The sequence below is a fragment of the Scyliorhinus torazame genome, chromosome 4, assembly GCF_047496885.1.
Source record: "Scyliorhinus torazame isolate Kashiwa2021f chromosome 4, sScyTor2.1, whole genome shotgun sequence".
Lineage (NCBI taxonomy): Eukaryota > Metazoa > Chordata > Chondrichthyes > Carcharhiniformes > Scyliorhinidae > Scyliorhinus > Scyliorhinus torazame.
The window spans coordinates 113,571,999-113,592,744 of record NC_092710.1 but is presented as its reverse complement, the minus strand read 5'-3'; the positions used below and the strand labels follow the sequence as shown (position 1 = coordinate 113,592,744).

The 20,746-nt window shown below is 50.0% G+C and overlaps 1 protein-coding gene across 5 annotated transcripts in view; it reads right to left on the bottom strand.

Annotated features, from left to right (window-relative positions):
* ggps1 (geranylgeranyl diphosphate synthase 1) overlaps positions 1–20,746 on the bottom strand; it is a 110,548-nt gene that overhangs the window by 73,327 nt on the left and 16,475 nt on the right. For 2 of the 5 annotated variants that reach the window (XM_072498506.1, XM_072498509.1), the window contains exon 2: positions 4,664–4,796. The exons of 1 other annotated variant lie outside the window; for it this stretch is intronic. Coding sequence is in view for 1 of the 4 variants with exons in the window: in XM_072498509.1 (XP_072354610.1) it covers positions 4,664–4,669 (6 nt within the window). In the remaining 3 variants the exon portion in view is untranslated. Of the gene's footprint in view, positions 1–4,663; positions 4,797–8,199; positions 8,277–20,746 lie in introns of those variants that run through there. 2 more of the 5 variants (XM_072498510.1, XM_072498507.1) reach the window with 2 other exon arrangements.

The window sequence follows — 20,746 nt, the reverse complement described above, 5'->3', positions numbered from 1 at the left end:
CCGTTGGAGAGTATGGGGAGGATTATGGGCCTGTTGGGAGGTTTGGAGGGTTCTCGGGATACAAGTTGAATGTAGGGAAAAGCGAGGTATTCCCGGTGAATGAGCTGGCACAGCGGGCTAATTTAGGGGGGGGAATGCCATTTACGGTAGCGAGGGATAGGTTTAGGTACTTGGGGATTTAGGTAGCGAGGGAATGGACGGGGCTCCATAAGTGGAGCTTTAAGAAGCTGGTGGAGGAGGCCAGGGAGGATCTTAAGAGGTGGGATACACTGCACTTAACGTTGGCGGGGAGGGTCCAAGTGGTGAAAATGAAAGTTCTTGTTTATCTTCAGGCTCTCCCGATCATTATATCAAAGGCCTTTTTTCAGAAAGTGGACACAATCATCTCTGACTTTGTATGGGCAGGGAAGATGCTGAGGGTGGGGAGGACCCTGCTCCAGAGGCAGAGGCAGCAGGGGGGGGTTGGCGTTGCCAAACTTGCTTCATTATTATTGGGCGGCGAATATGGACAAGGTGCGGCAGTGGTGGGAAGAAGAGGTACAATGGGTTAGGATGGAGGAGGAATCTTGTAAGGGGTCTAGTTTGAGGGCTATGGTGACACAGCATTGCCAATGGCTCAGAGTAGCCCAGTGGTGCAGTCCACAGTGAAGATATGGAATCAGCTGAGGAGGCATTTTAGGGTGGAAGGGATGTCGGTGCTAACGCCACTGAGCGAGAATCATGGGTTTGGGCCGGGGGGGGGTGGTTAGTTAATTTGCAGGAAAGGTCTGGAAGTGGTTCCCGAGATTGCCAGGATACACCCTGCTGGAGCGACTGCTGCTTCAGGATGTGGAAGGAGAGGGAAGAATTGGGGATATATATACAAGTGGCTGGGGGAGCAGGGATGCAAGCGGGTGGTGAAGATCAAGGAGAAATGGGAAGCGGAGTTGGGAATGGAGATCAATTGGGGAGTAATGGAGTGAGGCACTGCGAAGGGTAAACGGGACCTCCTCTTGTGCAAGGATGAGCCTGATACAGTTTAAGGTGGTGGTGCACAGGGTGCATATGACTCGGGCGAGAATGAGTGGGTTCTATCAGGGGTAGCAGATGAGTACGAGAGATGTGGGCGGGGGCCAGTGAATCATGCGCACATGTTTTGGGGTTGTGAAAAATTGGGAAGATTCTGGGCGGGAGTGTTCACGGTCTTAACCAGGTTAGTGGAGGAGGGAGTGGACCCGGACCCTTTGGTGGCGATATTTGGGGTTTCAGAGAAGCCTGAGCTCAAGGAGAGGAGGAAGGCCGATGTCTTGGCCTTCGCCTCTCTGATTGCACGGCGGCGAATTTTGCTGGAGTGGCGGTCGGCATCGCCACCGGGGATAGCAGCATGGTTGGGTGACCTGTACGACTTCCTGCGGTTAGAGAAGATAAAGTATGAGTTATGGGGCTCAGCAGGGCAGTTTGAGAAAAGGTGGGGGATGTTTGTGACCGTGTTTGAGGAGCTGTTCATTGCGGGGGGCGGGGGATGAAAAAGGAGGAAAATCTGTACAAACTGTATAGTTGATTATTGGGAAGAATGTTTCCCGGGGTGTTTATTTGCTGTAAACTGCTTTGATGCAAGTTTGAATAAAATGCGTTTTTAAAAAAACAATCGCGAGTAAAGAATTTGCTTCCAGACCTTAAGTCAAGATTATCATAGAATTTACAGTGCAGAAGGAGGCCATTCGGCCCATCGAGTCTGCACCGGCTCTTGGAAGGAGCACCCTACCCAAAGTCAACACCCCCCCCCCCCCCCTCCCTATCCCCATAACCCAGTAACCCCACCCAACACTAAGGGCAATTTTGGACACTAAGGGCAATTTATCATGGCCAATCCACCTAACCTGCACATCTTTGGTCTGTGGGAGGAAACCGGAGCACCCGGAGGAAACCCACGCACACACGGGGAGGACGTGCAGACTCCGCACAGACAGTGACCCAAGCCGGAATCGAACCTGGGACCCTGGAGCTGTGAAGCATTTGTGCTATCCACAAGGCTACCGTGATTTGGTCATCGACAATCAAGACACAATCTGAAGTGCAGACTTGATCCCTGTTTTTCCTTCCTCCACACATTCATCTCCATCATGGAGGCTTCAGATATGATGATAATAATAATAATCTTTGTCACAAGTAGGCTTACATTAAAACTGCAGTGAAGTTACTGTGAAAAGTCCCCAGTCGCCATATCCCGGCGCCTGTTCGGGTTTACGGAGGGCGAATTCAGAATGCCCAAATGACCTAACGCAAGTCTTTCGGGACTGTTGGGAGGAAACCGGAGCGCCCCGAGGAAACCCACGCAGACACGGGGAGAACGTGCAGACTCCGCACAGACAGTGACCCAAGCTGGAATTGAACCTGGGACCCTGGCAGTGTGAAGCAACAGTGCTAACCGCCGTGCCACCTGATGCAATGTGAACAGAGGACCCCATTGCCACACAATGCAGTTCCATTCCACAGCCTTGCCATTTTCCTTCTTTTTTTTTGTATAAATTCCGAGAACCCAATTCATTTTTTCCAATTAAGGGGCAATTTAGCGTGGCCAATCCACCTAGACTGCACATCTTTGGGTTGTGGGGGTGACATTTTCCTTCTTCAACACAATATCACAATGACCCCAAAGCTCTAGAATCACAACATTAAAAACAAAGCTTACTTCATTTTATGAATGTCTTTTCACAGCCTGAAGTGAATAAATCAGCTCCAAAAAGGAAGCAGAGGAAACACAAAAGAGGCCAGTGGACAGAGTGCCCAAGAGAAAAGACAGATACTGCCCCATCAGCTGAGATTGGTTGGCTGTGTCAAATGTTGAATGTAGAAAAATGGGAATATAAAGGGGACGCGGCGGGGAAGTCAAAGGGCAAGGGGACGCGGCGGGGAATTCAAAGGGCAAGGGGACGCGGCGGGGAATTCAAAGGGCAAGGGGACGCGGCGGGGAATTCAAAGGGCAAGGGGACGCGGCGGGGAATTCAAAGGGCAAGGGGACGCGGCGGGGAATTCAAAGGGCAAGGGGACGCGGCGGGGAATTCAAAGGGCAAAGGGCGCGGCGGGGAATTCAAAGGGCAAGGGGGCGCGGCGGGGAATTCAAAGGGCAAGGGGGCGCGGCGGGGAATTCAAAGGGCAAGGGGGCGCGGCGGGGAATTCAAAGGGCAAGGGGGCGCGGCGGGGAATTCAAAGGGCAAGGGGGCGCGGCGGGGAGTTCAAAGGGCAAGGGGGCGCGGCGGGGAGTTCAAAGGGCAAGGGGGCGCGGCGGGGAGTTCAAAGGGCAAGGGGGCGCGACGGGGAGTTCAAAGGGCAAGGGGGCGCGGCGGGGAATTCAAAGGGCAAGGGGGCGCGGCGGGGAATTCAAAGGGGGCGTGGCGGGGAATACAAAGGGGACGCGGCGGGGAATAGAAAGGGGACGCGGCGGGGAATAGAAAGGGGACGCGGCGGGGAATAGAAAGGGGGCGCGGCGGGGAATAGAAAGGGGGCGCGGCGGGGAACAGAAAGGGGGCGCGGCGGGGAACAGAAAGGGGGCGCGGCGGGGAACAGAAAGGGGGCGCGGCGGGGAACAGAAAGGGGGCGCGGCGGGGAACAGAAAGGGGGCGCGGCGGGGAACAGAAAGGGGGCGCGGCGGGGAACAGAAAGGGGGCGCGGCGGGGAACAGAAAGGGGGCGCGGCGGGGAACAGAAAGGGGGCGCGGCGGGGAACAGAAAGGGGGCGCGGCGGGGAACAGAAAGGGGACGCGGCGGGGAACAGAAAGGGGGCGCGGCGGGGAACAGAAAGGGGGCGCGGCGGGGAACAGAAAGGGGGCGCGGCGGGGAACAGAAAGGGGGCGCGGCGGGGAACAGAAAGGGGGCGCGGCGGGGAACAGAAAGGGGGCGCGGCGGGGAACAGAAAGGGGGCGCGGCGGGGAACAGAAAGGGGGCGCGGCGGGGAACAGAAAGGGGGCGCGGCGGGGAACAGAAAGGGGGCGCGGCGGGGAACAGAAAGGGGGCGCGGCGGGGAACAGAAAGGGGGCGCGGCGGGGAACAGAAAGGGGGCGCGGCGGGGAACAGAAAGGGGGCGCGGCGGGGAACAGAAAGGGGGCGCGGCGGGGAACAGAAAGGGGGCGCGGCGGGGAACAGAAAGGGGGCGCGGCGGGGAACAGAAAGGGGACGCGGCGGGGAACAGAAAGGGGACGCGGCGGGGAATAGAAAGGGGACGCGGCGGGGAATAGAAAGGGGACGCGGCGGGGTATAGAAAGGGGACGCGGTGGGGAGGAAATGAAAGTGGTAAGGATTAGAGATCTAGCTTTAAGGAACAGCTCTGCAAAAATAAGCCAGGCTTCCTGGTATCATCGTTTAATCACACCCTCTGACCCGGTCAGTCTTTGGCTTCTTATACTGCTTCAACTAAATATCATGCAAATTTCAGTGACAGTATACCATATTTCCCTGGAACACACTGTAGCCCATTTGGTCTGAATATCCCACTCTTATAATTTCTGTCCTCCGCCCAATCACATTCAAGTTTACTCCCTTGCACCTGGAAGATATTTTTCCTCATTCATGTAAATAAAAATGCTCTCGACTTGCCAGGCGATACCGTTACATTTTGTTCAGTACTTTAGTCTCTTTAGCTCATTCATTTCCAAATATCTGCGGAGGTCATTAAACGTATGATTTACCTGCATGCATAGTGCGTGGTATGTTCAGACATGCAGCTGTGAGCCACATTCTCCACTTATGTTTTTTCTTTTACATATTTCTCAGTTCAGAAGCTCAATTAGTTCCTGTTGTTTAGGATGTTGATCTTGGTTTCTGTCGAGTGGAAGCAGACGAGTGGACTCTGGGATTAACAGCATTATTTAAGGCACCAGCTGCTGGAATCCAACATGAGATCAATAGAGAAAAGGTCCTTTCGGTGTGCAGTCTTCCTTTTTCAGGGCTGACAAGAGTCTGTATCCAAAACACCAATCCGGTCTCAGATAATGACCAATTTACTACATCTTCCTACCTAGCACTCTCCAGCGAGAGATGGTTGTTAAAATAATTCTCTCTACCTTCCCACAGCACTGCCGATAATTTGACAATAATCCAAGGCAGTCACTTGGTGGCACAGAATTGCTGAACAAAAATATTGTCAAAGCCTTTTGTCTTGCAAACCTGTCCTGAGGGATCAGCTGTTTGTATTACATGATCCAAACAGCGCCACCTTCTCATGCAGTGCAAACGGCTGTTCCCTTTGATCGCCTTGCACTCGTCAGGGCAGACTGGCATGGCGAAAGGCTTCAACAGTACAACTTCAACAATGCTGCTAAATGATTTTTCCCCACCCCCAAAATTATTCTTCCTTGCTCAAATCATGCTGGTGCTCTTGTCTGGCTTCATTCTGACACTTTCCCTCAACCCACGCTGGCTCTTCTCATCCTCCCCGACACACACCCTCAATTTAGGCGGATCCAGGATATTGATGACAATGCAATTTTTATGGTGGAAATTCCTAATCTCGGGAGAAGGTGGTCTGCCTACAGCGGTGTTCAATCTCCTGGAGCACATACTACCTTCAAGACATGGGTCATTTGATGCAGTGTGGGGTGACAAAAACAAACATTCATCTGAATGAACCCATTTGTAGAATGACAATTGTTGCACTGTGTCAAAATGAAATAATTTTCCACCTGCACAATACTGATTTCAATTGACATCTTTAGTAGAGGAAAGGTATCCCCAGAAACCTCAAGTGGGTTTTTAAGGATCAGCTTAAAAAAAGAGACCCACAGAAGAAGATTTTAGGAGGGGGATTCCTGAACTTGCGGCTTCAATGGCTGATGGCATTCCACGAGTAAAAAGCACTAAAACCATTAAAAGACTTGAACATAAATAAGCATTTTAAAATTTGAGGAGCTGCAGGTGCTAGCAGTCGAGTTTGAAGACAGGTGATGGGTAGTGGGACGTGGTACAGGGTAGGATACAGGGAGAGTTTTGGAAGGGCTGAAGTCATAAGACATTGAATGCGCAGAAGTAGTGTGTTAAAAGATACTAACGGAAACCATGTAGGAAGTGGAGGGAAGTCAAGGATAGATCAGATTGGGATTCTGGTGATAAATGGTGCAAGAACAGAAAGAGGTCATTTCTGGAGATACTCTGGCTACAATCAGCTAATTTAGGAGAACCAAATATTACATTCCTAGCCCAGGCCCCAAGTGGCTAGGATACTGGACAGAAACTCCAATATTTGAATTTTGAGGAAGATTGAGGAAAGGATACCTCGCTCCAAGAGTGATTGCATGAAGAAATGAGGATATGGTATTTTAAAACAAACCATTACTAACTCAGTATTGAAATATCTTTAACATCACACCAGAAAATAATTTACAACTACCCCTTAAACAATGCTACTCAATACAGAGAATACAATATCCTTAATGGTTATATTTATTCTCACTTAAACAACTGACGATATTCATATAGAACTGTGGGAAAGGATGGTCACGGGTTTGGGAGGAAACAGCACATTCAAGAGAAAATAAAAGAGGAGTGGTGTATGGTTGCATGGAGGCCAACTTGTTTTTTGAGAGGGGATGCAACTATGGTTTTGGAAGGGAAATGGGCATCAAGAAATTGGCAACTTACACCGAGGCCCACAAGGGAAGTTGGTCGTCATCTATTTAACAGGAAGTGAATTCAATTCAGAAGGAGATCACATGGAAATGATAAATGAGCTGATGGCACAAATAGAGACAAATGGGTATGATTTGGTGGGGAACACTGAAACATGGTTGCAGGAGGAGCGGGACTGGGAGTTAAATGTCCGGGGCTGCACAGCATTCCGAAACGATAGACAGGATAGAACAGAAGGTGGAGTTGCTTTGTGAGTTAAGATGACAGCAAGGCTGTATTAAGAAATGACACTGGGGCACTAATGTCCAGCCAATGAAATACGTCTTAAACCCAGCAGCCACTTTGTGCACAGCAAATCATCACAAACATCACTGGGGTGATCTGATTTTGATGGTTTTGGCAAAAAGCTGGGCGTCGACTAGAAAGCATTAAGAAGCTCCCTACTCTACTGCCAATTGTTCCACCAAACAGTTTATGTACTCCTACAGCACACCAGTTGTGTGCCTTGGAAACAAAGTAGGCATGGCTCCAGTGTAACATCTCAACAACAACAAAAAAATGCACACCCTCTGTATGGTTTTATAGTCTCAGGATAACGGGTAGCAAATTTAAAACAGAGAGGAAGAGAAACTACTTCGCCCAAAGGGTTGTGAATCTGTGGAATTCGCTAGCCCAGAGTGCAGGGGATGCTGGAACAGTGAGTAAATTTAAGTTAGACAGATCTTTAATTAACAACGGGTTGCAGGGTTACAGAGAACAGGCAGCACAGTGGAGATAAGGCCCATGATGAGATCAGCCATAATTGTATTGAACAGTGGAGCAGGCTCGGGAGGCTAAATTGCCTACTCCTGCTCCTAGTTCTTATGCTCCAAGAAAGAACTATTGTGTGGAATTCTACCTTCCAGCTCTTGGTCTGTACCCTTATGGGTAACAGCACCTCGGGCACAAATCTGGTGTTCTTGATTAATAAGGGGACCAGGTAATGGGAAAAAACAGGAGAATAGGAATCAGGAACACATCAGCCATCGTTGAATGGGGGAGCAGACTCGATGAGCCGAATGGCCCAAATCTACTCCTATATCCTTTGGTCTTTGAACCTTCAAAAAGAGTCACAGTATAATCATAGCACACAAGTCTGGATTACGTGATCAAGTCTTGAGTGGGGCTTGAACCCATGATCTTTTGATTTAAATCAATAAATCTCCCATTAATCCAATGTTTCCTATTGCAAACTCAAATTTAGCACTAATCTTGGATCTTTAAATTAAATCCAAGATCAGCAGGAAAAGATTGAAAACTCCTAAGAAAGCAATGTTTCCTATTATACATAGTTTGCTAATTCACAGTTAAAAGAACTGGTACTTTGTAAGCAAGCCCACCCAAGAATATACGCAGGATTCTTGCACTGACAAAAATAACACACCACTCAGCTCCATCTGCACCACCACCCCCAAACAAAAATCAAAAGAGGTCACAGCAAATGTGTTTAACCAAGCATATTCATTCACAAATCAATTGTTGGTGATTTTGCATTCATTTACAGCAAAGTTTACCCACTTGAAGGCAGAAATTAACATATTAGAGTGCCGAGGATGGTTACCGAATTAGAGTTTGGTTGGATTTCTAGGACGGGAACTTCAATGATGTGCTGCCTTCCCACCTGAAGCACTGACGATACTAAAAAAAAAACCAGCAAAGCAGCATTTTAAGCTTTGTGGGAAGTGGCATTTTTATTTATAGTTTAAAACAATTATGAACTTCATTTTAGTCATAGATCTCCCCAAATTAATTTTACCACATTTGACAGTATCAGTTCTCCCTCCCAAATAAAATAATTAAATTTGCCACCATGCATCAAGTGCCAATGAGGACAAGTACAGCAGAAGGAATTGCCGACTTTATCTTTCTTCTGTTACAGCGTTAAACAGTGCTTATTTGCAGTCAAGTTAGATCCAAGATTGCGCGATTCGTAATGGAAGCCCAGGACAAAGCAACATAATCGCCGCTACTTGAACCCTGCAATTGTATACTGTTCAGGCCCAATTTTTTTGAAAGCTCCAATAGTCGAGTGCAGGCATTGTCAAACTCAGGGGCACGACCCGCGGGCGGGTGTTGGAAGGGTTGCGGAGCTGTCCGTCGCGGTGCTCCCGATCCCGCAACAGCCGCAGCAGTTGGCTGTTAATAACGCCGGCTGCAAGCGGCCTTCAAAATGGCCGTGAACATGTAAAAAAAATGCAGCCGCACTGCGCATGCGTGCCAGATCATTGGCGCACATGTGCAAAACAATGTTGTTTTTTTAAACGGTCGCAGCTTTTTGTTTTACAAGTTTTTTTTTTTTTTATTCATTTATTTTATTGATTTTTTTTTTTTTAAAAACAAGTTTGGGGGGGGATTTATTTGATAAAAATTTACAGGAAAAAAATGCAGAACTTTGGACAGATGGAGACTCCATACTTTCCGACACCGGAAGGCTTATCCTTCATCCAACAGGGTCCATTGGAGGAGCCTGTACGAGGGCCAAAGGGACCCAAAACCATTTCCTCCATTTTTGTCAGCAGCAAACAGGGTAAGAGAAAATGGTGGGTCGCGCAGGTCGGTCGGCGTGGGTCGCTAAGGTCGGCCGGGTTGGGTCCCGAAGGTTGGCCAGTTGGTAAAAATAGGTCCCCGGAAAAAAAAGTTTGAAGAACACTGGTCAAGTGAACAGCAGTCAACAGCATGGTAGCACAGTGGTTAGCACTGTTGCTTCACAGCACCAGGGTCCCCAGTTCGATTCCCGGCTCTGGAAACTGTCTCTGCGGGGTTTGCACATTCTCCTCCCGTGTCTGCGTGGGTTTCCTCCCACAAGTCCCGAAAGACATGCCGTTAGGCAATTTGGACATTCTGAATTCTCCCTCGTGTACCTGAACAGGCACCGGCATGTGTCGACTAGGGGCTTTTCACAGTAACTTCATTGCAGTGTTAATGTAAGCGTACTTGTAACAATAAAGATTATTATAACATGGCATAAGATCCTGCCTATTCAATCTCGTGGATTTTTTAAAAAAAAGAACAGAAATCCCAACAGACTGCTGAAAATCACATGATCCTCAAATAAGGTTGCTTCAGAAGTGAAAACAGTTGGAATTTAAGGCGGAAGATGGATAAGAAGTTGTTTAACCGAAACAGTCTAGCTTATTAGGCTACGCAGAACAATACTTTTCGGTACAGATGACAATAAATCTAAATCTAAACTTATATCAAGGTGAGGTGGGCGAGGGAGGCGGGGGAGTGGGGGGACACTAGCCCTCTCAGCAGGTTGGCATTTGGGTGGTCTGGTATTCAGAAACAATAAATTTGAGGATGAATAATGGTGGGACATAAGGAAAAAGAACAATTTAATGTAAGGCAGTCAGGCCCCACAAAATGCTCTGCAGCATCCCCACAGGAATGGCAATTAAGATTCACTAAGAGCAAGGCTAAGATACTGAATACTAGATGAATAGTATCATGTTATGAACGGTGCAGAACAAAGTTAAAAAGAAAGGTTCAAAGGCAATAAGGGATGGGCAACAAATGCTGGCCTAGCCAACCAATCCCCTGAATGCATAAAAGAAAGGGAGGTGGGATCGGCACTCGGTCAACCAACCACTGATGGGCTGTAATAAATAAAGCCTCTATGGTTCAAATAAATAGTTCATCTGCAATCAATAAATCAGTACAGTGCAAGTCAGAAAATGTCAATATTCCAATGTGTATGCTGCACCTCAAGTATCAACTTTAGTCAACAGAAGCATATCTCCCAGCTGCAGGGGAAAGAATAAGGAAGTAGAGATGACCATGTGCTAAACTGGATCTGGGAGGCACAGGCAAATCAGTGCAATGCCAATTTAATGTTAATGTCAGGACGAATTTCATCGAGGAGAGCACTCAAACGTTAGGAAGGAACTTCTACAGGAGGCAATGGATGTGAAAAGTTCAGGAGGGAGGGGGGAAACTTGGCAAAGGAAAGCATATGGGGATATCCTTGCTAGGTTCACTGATGTCAAGGTAACCACAGAGCTGAAGTAGATTGGATTAAAAAAAGACAAACTGATAAATCAGTAGCTTTTTAAAAAAAAAAAATGTCCAGTCTCAGAATAAATCTCCAGTCTCAGAATTGCATGTTACTTCCGTGCACAGTGCTTCATGAAAAATGGCATGCACTGTTATACATTTTAGTTACCGTTGTATGAAGATTCAAAAGTACTGTTCCTTTTCACCAAACACCATTTATTTCACTTCCACAGCCTCTGCACAAAACTCTTAACACACCACCTGACACAAGGGCCACCTGAAGCCCCTTTACATATCAGTGTCAATCATTGGATACTAAACATAAATGAGACAACTAATTGCAATGTCTCTTAATGCATTACTTAACTCTTAACCCATTACTTAACATTCACTAGTATGCTTCCCTTATGTTCATGAGCAACAGAAAGAAGACAAGTCACAAGCAAATCCATCTCTGCTGCCTGTGCCATGATCCAAATGCCGTGTTCCCAAATCTCCTCCTGGAATTCCCAGATTTGCAGTCTCTCCTTTCGACTTCTCACTGTTGTTATGACCACCTCTCCGATGTTGGCCAAGCACCTCCAATCCAAAATGAATAATCCAGTTCAACACTTATCATGTTCTATGACAAGAGCTGGTTTTCCGTTTGTAATTAAAGAAACTGCTTACCATGAACAAAGTATTACCGTGAACAAAGTGAGCCATAAACAATTTGTTCCCCCCAAAATGAAATGACAAATTAGAAGCACTGGAAACATTACCATTATTTTTTGTAAGTGAAGTGATTTGGGCATTTGGCAACTTGGATGATTTACTCGTACCTTTTGTGCTCCGAAAAGGCACCCTTGGATGACAATCGCATGCAGATGATGACAATTGTGTTTGGATTCCTTTCTATGAGAGTACAGTGGGTCTGATTTTTAAGTGAATCAGAAGGTTGAAGATGAAGAGATGAACAGCGGGAGTGGAATTAATTAGATAGCGCATTCAAAAAAAAAAAACCCAGCACAGCCACAATGGGCCAAATGAGCTCTTCTGTGCTGTTGAGATATTTTTGGATTGGTTTAATCAGTGAGAATAAGTTGATTTCTTAACTATTATATATTGATTTCCATGTTGTAGTCAAGTCGACAGAGCTGAGATTGGACTGTTGTACAGAATTAGGAAACATTTAGATGAGAAATTACTTGAAGTCAATTTCTAGGCTTCCAAGGGTTCGCAAGTTTGGAAAATATCAGTTAAATGTAAAGTACAACAAAGCGTTTACACAGCAGCAGGCTATTTGGCCCAACAAGTCCCGGTCTGTGTTTTATGTTCCACGAAAGATGTGGATTAAATAATTTTCTGCTCGCTTCCGGTTGCGGCTATGCGGAGCTAAGTCGCACATTCGGCGGCTTCCGTAATAACGGACATTTGGGCTCTTTTCAGGGCTCCCAACGGCACTTTTTCAACGTTTCCTGGTGTGGGAAGGAGTCTACAACAGCTCCCCGTCAGTATATGGCTTCAACTTGGAACGGGGCGACAAAAAAGGTGTGGTGGTAGACCCGAAGAAGGTGCGAGGGAAGAAGGACAAAATGGCGGCGGGCGGAGACCAGGCAGCGTGGATGCAGTGGGCGGAAGAGCAGCAGGAGAGTATCCAGCGCTGCTTCAGAGAGATTAAAACGGACCTGCTAGAGCCGATGAAGGCGTCTATAGATAAGCTGCTGGAGACACAGACGGCCCAGGGAGTGGCGATCCGCGAGGCTCAACAAAAGGTCTCTGACAATGAGGGCGAGATCTTAGGCCTGGCGGTAAAGGTGGAGGCGCACCACAAGAAATGGCAGGAGCGGTTCGAGGAGATGGAGAATCGGTCGAGGCGGAAGAATCTGCGGATTCTGGGCCTCCCGGAGAGGCTTGAGGGTGCGGACGTGGGGACCTACGTTGTCACCACGTTGAACTCTCTGATGGGAGCGGGGTCCTTCCAGGGGCCCCTGGAGCTGGAAGGGGCCCATAGAGTGCTGGCGAGGAGGCCCAAGGCTAACGAGCCTCCGCGGGTGATGCTGGTAAGGTTCCATCGGTTCGTCGATCGGGAGTGTGTGCTCAGGTGGGCCAAGAAGGAGAGGAGCGGGAGAACGCGGAGGTTCGGATATACCAGGACTGGAGTGCGGAGGTGGCGAAGAGGAGGGCCGGGTACAATCGAGCGAAGGCAGTGCTGCACAGGAAGGGGGTGAAGTTTGGCATGTTGCAGCCAGCGCGACTGTGGGTTACCTACAAGGACCGGCACCATTATTTTGAGTCTCCGGAGGAGGCGTGGGCCTTTGTTCAGGCCGAGATGTTGGACACAGATTGAGGGTCGGGACGGGCGATTGGGGACTGCGGTTGACATGCTATGTTTATTTTTGTTTCCGGGGGCGGGGGGGGGCCTTTGTATTGCTCCGGGTTTCTTTTTCTTTGTGTTTTTTCTCTTTTGGGTTGGTGAGGGTGGCTGGGGCGGGTTGGGCACTGTTTTGGTTCGGTTGGTTGGGGGGGGGCTCTTGGAGGTGAGATGGGGCCCCGCGGGGGAGGGGGAGGCCCGGGTCAGGGGTGAGGGGACCGGGCCTGTAAAAGGAGCTGTGTCAGAGGTGGCGGGGCCTGGTAGGTGGAAAGCGCGGGCTTTTTTCCGTGCTGAAGACTGGAGGGGGCGGGGCCGGGGCGGGGAAGCGAGGGTTGTTTCCCGCGCTTAGAACGGAACGGGGAGGGGGAGTGCCTATGGATGGGGATGGGAGAGGAGGGTGTGCCACACAATGGGAGGAGCCGAAGGAGAGGCGGGAGTGGCCGGGGTCAGCTGTCTTGCGGAAGTGCAATGGGGGGAGTAAATCAGCTAGGATGGGTCCTAGCCGGGGGGGTGGGGGGTTGAGTTGGGGGGGGGGGGGTCGAGTTGCTGCTGCTATGGTCAAGGAGGAGCTGGAGCGAGTGGGGGGGGGGGGGGGGGGTCGAGACGCGGGTATGCCGGTGTGGGGAACGGACCGGGTGTGGGGTGCGGGCGCGTGGCTGGCCGAGGAGGGGTCATGGCTAGTCGGCAGGGGAGGGGGGCGGGTAGCCCCCTGATCCGGCTGATAACCTGGAATGTAAGGGGACTGAATGGGCCGGTTAAGCGGGCCCGCGTGTTCGCGCACCTGAAGGAGCTCAAGGCGGTTGTGGCTATGCTTCAGGAGACACACCTGAAGGTGGCAGACCAGGTAAGATTGAGGAAAGGGTGGGTAGGTCAGGTGTTTCACTCGGGGCTGGATGCCAAAAATCGAGGGGTGGCGATCTTGGTGGGAAGGAAGGTGCCGTTTGAGGTGTCGAGCATTGTGTCAGATAATGGCGGCAGGTACATAATGGTAAGTGGTAAGTTGCAGGGAGAGAGGGTGGTACTGGTCAATGTGTATGCCCCGAACTGGGACGATGCGGGTTTTATGCGGCGTATGTTGGGTCGGATCCCAGACTTGGATTGGGGGGGGGCGGGGGGGGGGGGGGGGGGGAGAAAGAGAGAGACATTAACACGGTGCTGGATCCGGCACTGGATCGCTCCAGGTCTAGGACGGGTAGGAAGCCGGCGGCGGCTAGAGTGCTGAGGGGGTTTATGGACCAAATGGGAGGGGTGGACCCTTGGAGATTTGTAAGGCCGGGGGCCAAGGAATTTTCATTCTTTTCACATGTCCATAAGGCTTATTCCCGAATTGACTTTTTCACCTCGAGTAGGGCGCTGAGAGCGAGAGTAGAGGATACGGAGTATTTGGCAATAGCCATTTCGGACCACGCCCCGCATTGGGTGGACTTGGAGATGGGGGAGGAGAGGGACCAGAGGGACAAGCTGTGGTGCTTGGAGGTGGGGCTGTTGGCGGACGAGGTGAGCGAGCGGGTCCGAGGAAGTATAGCGAGGTACCTGGAGACCAACAACAACGGGGAGGTCCGAGTGGGGATGGTATGGGAGGCACTGAAGGCGGTGGTAAGGGGAGGCCTGATCTCCATTAGGGCCCACAAGGAGCAGAGGGAGAGGGAGAGGCTGGTGGGGGAGATGGGGAGGGTAGACAGGAGGTATGCGGAGGAGCCCGAGGAAGGATTGTTGAGGAAGAGGCGTAGCCTCCAGGCCGAATTCGACCTGGTGACCACCAGGAAGGCGGAGGTGCAGTGGAGGAAGGCCCAGGGGGCGATTTACAAGTATGGGGAAAAGGCAAGCCGGATGCTGGCGCATCAGCTTCGAAAGCGGGACGCAACTAGGGAGATCGGGGGAGTTAAGGACAAGGGGGGGGGGGGGGGGGGGGAAAGAGAAAGAGTGTGGTGCGGAGTGGAGCTGCCATCAATGGGGTCTTCAGGGACTTTTACGAAGAATTGTACCGATCCAAGCCCCCACGGGAGGGAGGGAGGGATGGGCTGCTTTCTGAACCAATTGAGGTTTCCAAAGGTGGAAGAGGGACTGGTGGCGGGATTGGGGGCCCCGATTGGGCTGGAGGAGCTGATCAAAGGGTTAGGAAGCATGCAGGCAGGGAAGGCACCGGGGCCGGACGGTTTCCCGGTTGAATTCTATAAAAAATATATGGACCTGTTGGGCCCGCTGTTAGTTAGGACCTTCAATGAGGCAAGGGAGGAGAAGGGCTTTGCCCCCGACGATGTCCCGGGCACTGATCTCCTTGATCCTGAAGCAGGACAAGGATCCCCTGCAGTGTGGGTCTTACAGGCCGATTTTGTTGCTAAACATAGATGCCAAGGTGCTGGCGAAGGTCTTAGCCAAGAGGATTGTGTGCCGCAGATCATCCACGAAGACCAGACGGGGTTTGTGAAAGGGAGGCAGTTGAACGTGAATGTGCGGAGGCTTTTGAACGTTATCATGATGCCGGCGAGGGAGGGGGAGGCGGAGATGGACGCTGAGAAAGCCTTCGATAGGGTAGAGTGGGGGTACCTGTGGGAGGTGCTGAAGAGGTTCGGGTTTAGGGAGGGGTTTGTCAGGTGGGTTTGGCTGTTGTAGGAGGTCCCGATGGCGAGTGTGGCCACAAACAGGAGGAGGTCCGAGTACTTTCGGTTGCATCGAGGGACGAGACATGGGTGAACCCTTATCCCCCCCTGCTCTTCGCACTGGCGATTGAACCCTTGGCTATGGCACTGAGGGAGTCAAGGAACTGGAGGGGGTTGGTGCGTGGTGGGGAGGAGCATAGGGTGTCACTTTATGCGGACGACCTGCTGCTGTATGTGGCGGACCCGGTGGGAGGAATGCTGGAGGTAATGAGGATTCTTAGGGAATTTGGGGACTTTTCGGGGTACAAGCTCAACATGGGAAAGAGCGAGCTGTTCGTAGTTCATCCAAGGGAGGGGGATTGGCGAGCTGCCACTAAAAAAGGCGGAGAGGAGCTTCAGGTATCTGGGAGTCCAGGTGGCCAGGAGCTGGGGGTCCTGCATAGGCTTAATTTTACAAGGCTGGTGGAGCAAATGGAGGAGGAGTTCAAGAGGTGGGACGCGTTGCCACTGTCCTTGGAGGGTAGGGTGCAGTCAATCAAAATGACGGTGCTCCCAAGGTTTTTGTTCCTGTTCCAGTGCCTCCCCGTGTTTATCCCGAAGGCTTTTTTCAGGCGGGTTAATAGGAGTATAATGGGGTTTGTGTGGGCGCGAGGGACTCAGAGGGTGAGAAGTGTGTTCCTGGAGCGGAGTAGAGATAGGGGGGGACTGGCGCTGCCCAACCTCGTTGGATACTACTGGGCCGCCAATGCGACGATGGTGCGCAAGTGGGTGATGTAGGGGGAGGGGGCTGCATGGAAGATGCTGGCGCCGGCGTCGTGAGGATACGAGTCTGGGGGCGCTGGAAACGACGCCGCTGCCGCTCCCTTCAAGGAGGTATACCGCGAGCCCGGTGGTGGTGGCTGCCCTCAATTTGGGGGCAGTGGAGGTGACACGGGGGGGGGGGGGGGGGGGGGGCTCGGCAGGGACCCCATTACGGGGGAACCACCGGTTTGCCCCAGGAAGAACAGGTGGAGGGTTTGCTGGGTGGCACAGGGCAGGGGTACGAAAGTTGGGGGACCTGTTTGTGGACGGGAAGTTCGCGAGCCTGGGTGAGCTGGAGAAGAAGTACGGGCTCCCCCCCCCCCCGGGAAACGCCTTCAGGTAATTACAGGTAAGGGCGTTCGCCAGACAGTAGGTGGCAGAATTCCCGAGGCTACGGCCACACGCAGTACAGGACAGGGTGCTACACCCCCCCCCCCCCCCCCCCAGGGGGGTTAGGTGGGAGTGGGGAAGATCTCGGAAACTTACCAGGTGATGCAGGAGGAGGCGGCCTCGGTGGTGGAGGTAAAAGATAAGTGGGAGGAGGAGTTGGGAGAGGAAATTGAGGGACATGGGCAGATGCCCTGGGGAGGGTGAACTCTTCCTCATCGTGCACGAGGCTCAGCCCCATACAGTTTAAGGTGCTGCACAGGGCACACATGACCGGGACAAGGAAGAGTCGGTTTTTTGGGGGTGAGGACAGGTGTGTTAGGTGCTCAGGGAGCCCAGCAAATCACACCCATATGTTCTGGGCATGCCCAGCGCTGGAGGAATTTTGGAAGGGCGTAGCGAGGACGGTGTCGAGGGTGGTAGGATCAAGGGTCAAGCCGGGCTGGGGGCTCGCAATATTTGGGGTGGCAGAGGAGCCGGGGGTGCAGGAGGCGAAAGAGGCCGGTATTCTGGCCTTTGCGTCCCTGGTAGCCCGGCGAAGGATTCTTTTTCAGTGGAAGGATGAGAGGCCCCCAAGCGTAGAATCCTGGATCAACGATATGGCGAGGTTTATTAAGTTGGAGGGTGAAATTCGCCTTGAGAGGGTCGGTACAAGGGTTCTTTAGGTGGTGGCAACAATTCTTGGACTTCCTGGCAGAGCGGTAGACATTGGTCAATGGCAGCAGCAACTCCAGGGGGGGGGGGGGGGGGGGGGGTCGTCACTTTATTATTTTTTGTTTTTGTTATTTACACTGGAGGGTCTGTATATACTTGTTGTATTAAGTCGGGGTGTTAATGTTAATTTATTATTTATGTACATGGGGGAGGGGGTATGGAGGGTTGTTTTTCTGGACTGTGTATTGTACCCTGTTGGGTTCCTTTTTCATTGTTATTGATATTTTATGAAAACCTTTAATACAAATTATTTAAAAAATAAATAAAAATTCTGCTCCACCCATGTCACATCTTATCATCAAGTTCACATTAGCTTTGTCACTTCCCAATTTACCAGACACATGATCTCTTTATTGCACCTGCAATGTTACCTTTTACAGAAAGCCAATATACCACCTGGTTAGAGATGAGGACTGTCCACCCAAATGGTTTCTTTGCAAATTAAATAGCTCATTCTTTAACAAAGCACAAAATTGAACGATTATAGCAAGTCTCACTAACCTTGGGCATCTCGCCAAATGTGCTTTTGAAGTACATACAGTCTCAGTTGGAAACAATGGTTAGTTACAACACCTCAAACTGGTCATCTGTTGCAGTCCCAACCCAGTTTTCCTGTTAGTCCTCAATCGGTTCCCCTCTCCATTCCGGATATTCTCAGCTTCAACTGACCATCTTGCATGGTCATAATTCTGGGGATAATTCTGTAGTGTGCCGGACGAGGAGAATAAAGACAACGGCTCCTTTCTTAGTCCCACTTCCACCATTGATGCCCCACAGATTGCAGCTGAGAGTTTGTGAACAGTCAGTGAGACAGGACTGAGAACCAAAAGGAGGATAGTGGAAATATGCCACTAAGACAGTCATTTTCAAAGTTGGGGTCGTGACCCGTGGGTAGATCGCGAGCGGATGTTGGGAGGGTCACGGAACCATCCATCGACCGCCCTTCAGAATGCGGGTGCACTGGGCATGTGGGCGTGCTCATCAGTGTGCACCCCCAGAGCCCAGCAAGAAACAGCACCTCCTCCTGATGTCAGCGCGCTGACCCAGAAGACTTTAAAAAAAAGTCAATGCAGTCTCCTTGCCTGAAGCGACGGCAGAGAGGTCACATTTAAAATGGATTGTTTTGTAATAAGGAAGAGACGGCCAGAGACCCAAACACGCCAGGATCTCACAACTAAACCTGCTGAAGAGAGTGGTTCAGGAGAATCCACAGCTGGACAAAGCAGTGGTGGTGTGAGCTCCAGGACCTCTGATGAACAAACCATACAGAAATGTAACACCGAATGACAAAGCAAGTGAGATTTTGAGGACTAAGAAGGCTCACATGTCACATTAAAGGTAAGTGAAAATGGAGGGTCATGAAGTTTGCGCAGTGTGGGCCGGCCGATGTGGGTCACGAAGGTCGGTTGGCGTGGGTCGGATAGTTGGTAAAAATGGGTTCCCGTAAAAAAAGTTTGAAAAACACTGCACTAAGGCACACAGGAAAAAAAGAGAAAGGGACAGAGCTAGGAACAGGTACTAAGTAGTATTGAATCGGAGTGCAAGATATTGCCGCAGCAAAACAGGGAAAAATGTGAAGTATAATATGTCACAGTCTAATGTGGAAAATAGCATTAGAAGGGCAATCATTTAATTTAGTTAAAAATGACAAACCTAAAGTATACCTCGACATGCATACACACAGCAAGGCCACAGTGGGTCAATTACCTTTTGTGAAATTGCTTAGGGTTGAAGAAGACTTTCTTGGATGGAATTTAATGGAACCAGTTCTGGTCTCCATGGGAACTCTGCCAGTTACTAATCCAGCAAATTGTCTACACTAAATTATTCTTCAAGCGGGGAGTAATACAGTTTTGCACTATCAAACAAATCAAAAAGTTTCAAACTTGCTTTAACCACTTAGGTATAATCAACACAATGGGTCCTTTGATGGTCCAATTTCCAGGCAGTTCACATGCACACAGACAATAAATCTTCCATTTAGATAGCATTAAAAAGCACTCCCGAGTGCTGGTCAGTGCAATCAAACATAGATGCCATGCTAAAGGGTAGTACAAGACATATGGTCTTAAGTGCCCTACAAGGGGAATTGGAAGATAGAGGTGGAAAGTTTTAGAGGATAGCCTGGGGTCAAACTGGCTGATGCATTTTGGTCAATTGTGGGGCAGAGGGAACACACAAAATATAATGTCAGTGGAACCATGAAGGATTTAAATAAGAGGATAGAAATTTAAAATGTGTGTTGGAGGAGCCAGATAGGATACAAGCAGTGCTTTGGATCATCTCAAATTTATTGGGAGTAAAGGATGGAGCAGTCATAGAGTTTTGGAATAGTAAAGTCTGGAGGGATGAGGGTTTTCTTGGGCAAAGTGCTAAGACAGATGAGGAGCAACAGGATGATAACGTGATGGGATGTGAAAGGTAACATCTTGTGATGAGGTCAGATGCTCATCTTCAAAGAGAATCCCTCCAGTGTACAAGGAGGCCATTGGGCCCATCGAGTCTACACTGACCGTCTGAAAGAGCACCCTAACGAGGGCCACTCCCCCATCTTATCCCTGTAACCCCACCTAACCTTTGGACACTATGGGCAATTTAGCATGACCAATCCACCTAACCCGCACATCTCGGGACTGTGGGAGGAAACCGGAGCACCGGGAGAAAACCCATGCAGACATGGGAATAAAGTACAAAAATCAACAGACAGTAATCAGAGGCCAAACTTGAACCCGGGTCTCTGGCGCTGTGAGGCAGTAGTGCCACCCAAATAGATTGAGAAAAGTTTAGTCCAGTGCAAAACAGTGACAGCATTGCTGGCAAGGGTATGGAGCTTGTGGCATGGGCTGAAGACAAGGGCCCAAGTCTTCCCAATGATTGGTTGGAGGAAATTGTGGTTCATGCAAGACTGGATGTCAGACAATGTTCGATAGCACAGTGACACAAGTTAAATTGCAAGAGAGAGAGTGTGGAGGGGGAGACGTTGGAGGGGTAGAGTTACATGCCAGTATATTGTGGAAGTTGACCTCGCAGCTGGGGATTATGTTGCCAATAGGCAAAATGTAGACGGCTAACAAGTTCACAGATTTGGGCAGATTCTGCATTAATGTTGAGGGCTGAAAGAGGTACCATTGCTGAAGATATGTTGTTTACGATTAGACATCAAAAGTGAAATGCAATGAGGATAGTCTAACTGAGCTGGATGAATACTGATGGGAGTTGGATGAGGAAGGCGGTTTTTGAAAATTCACTTATGGAATGTG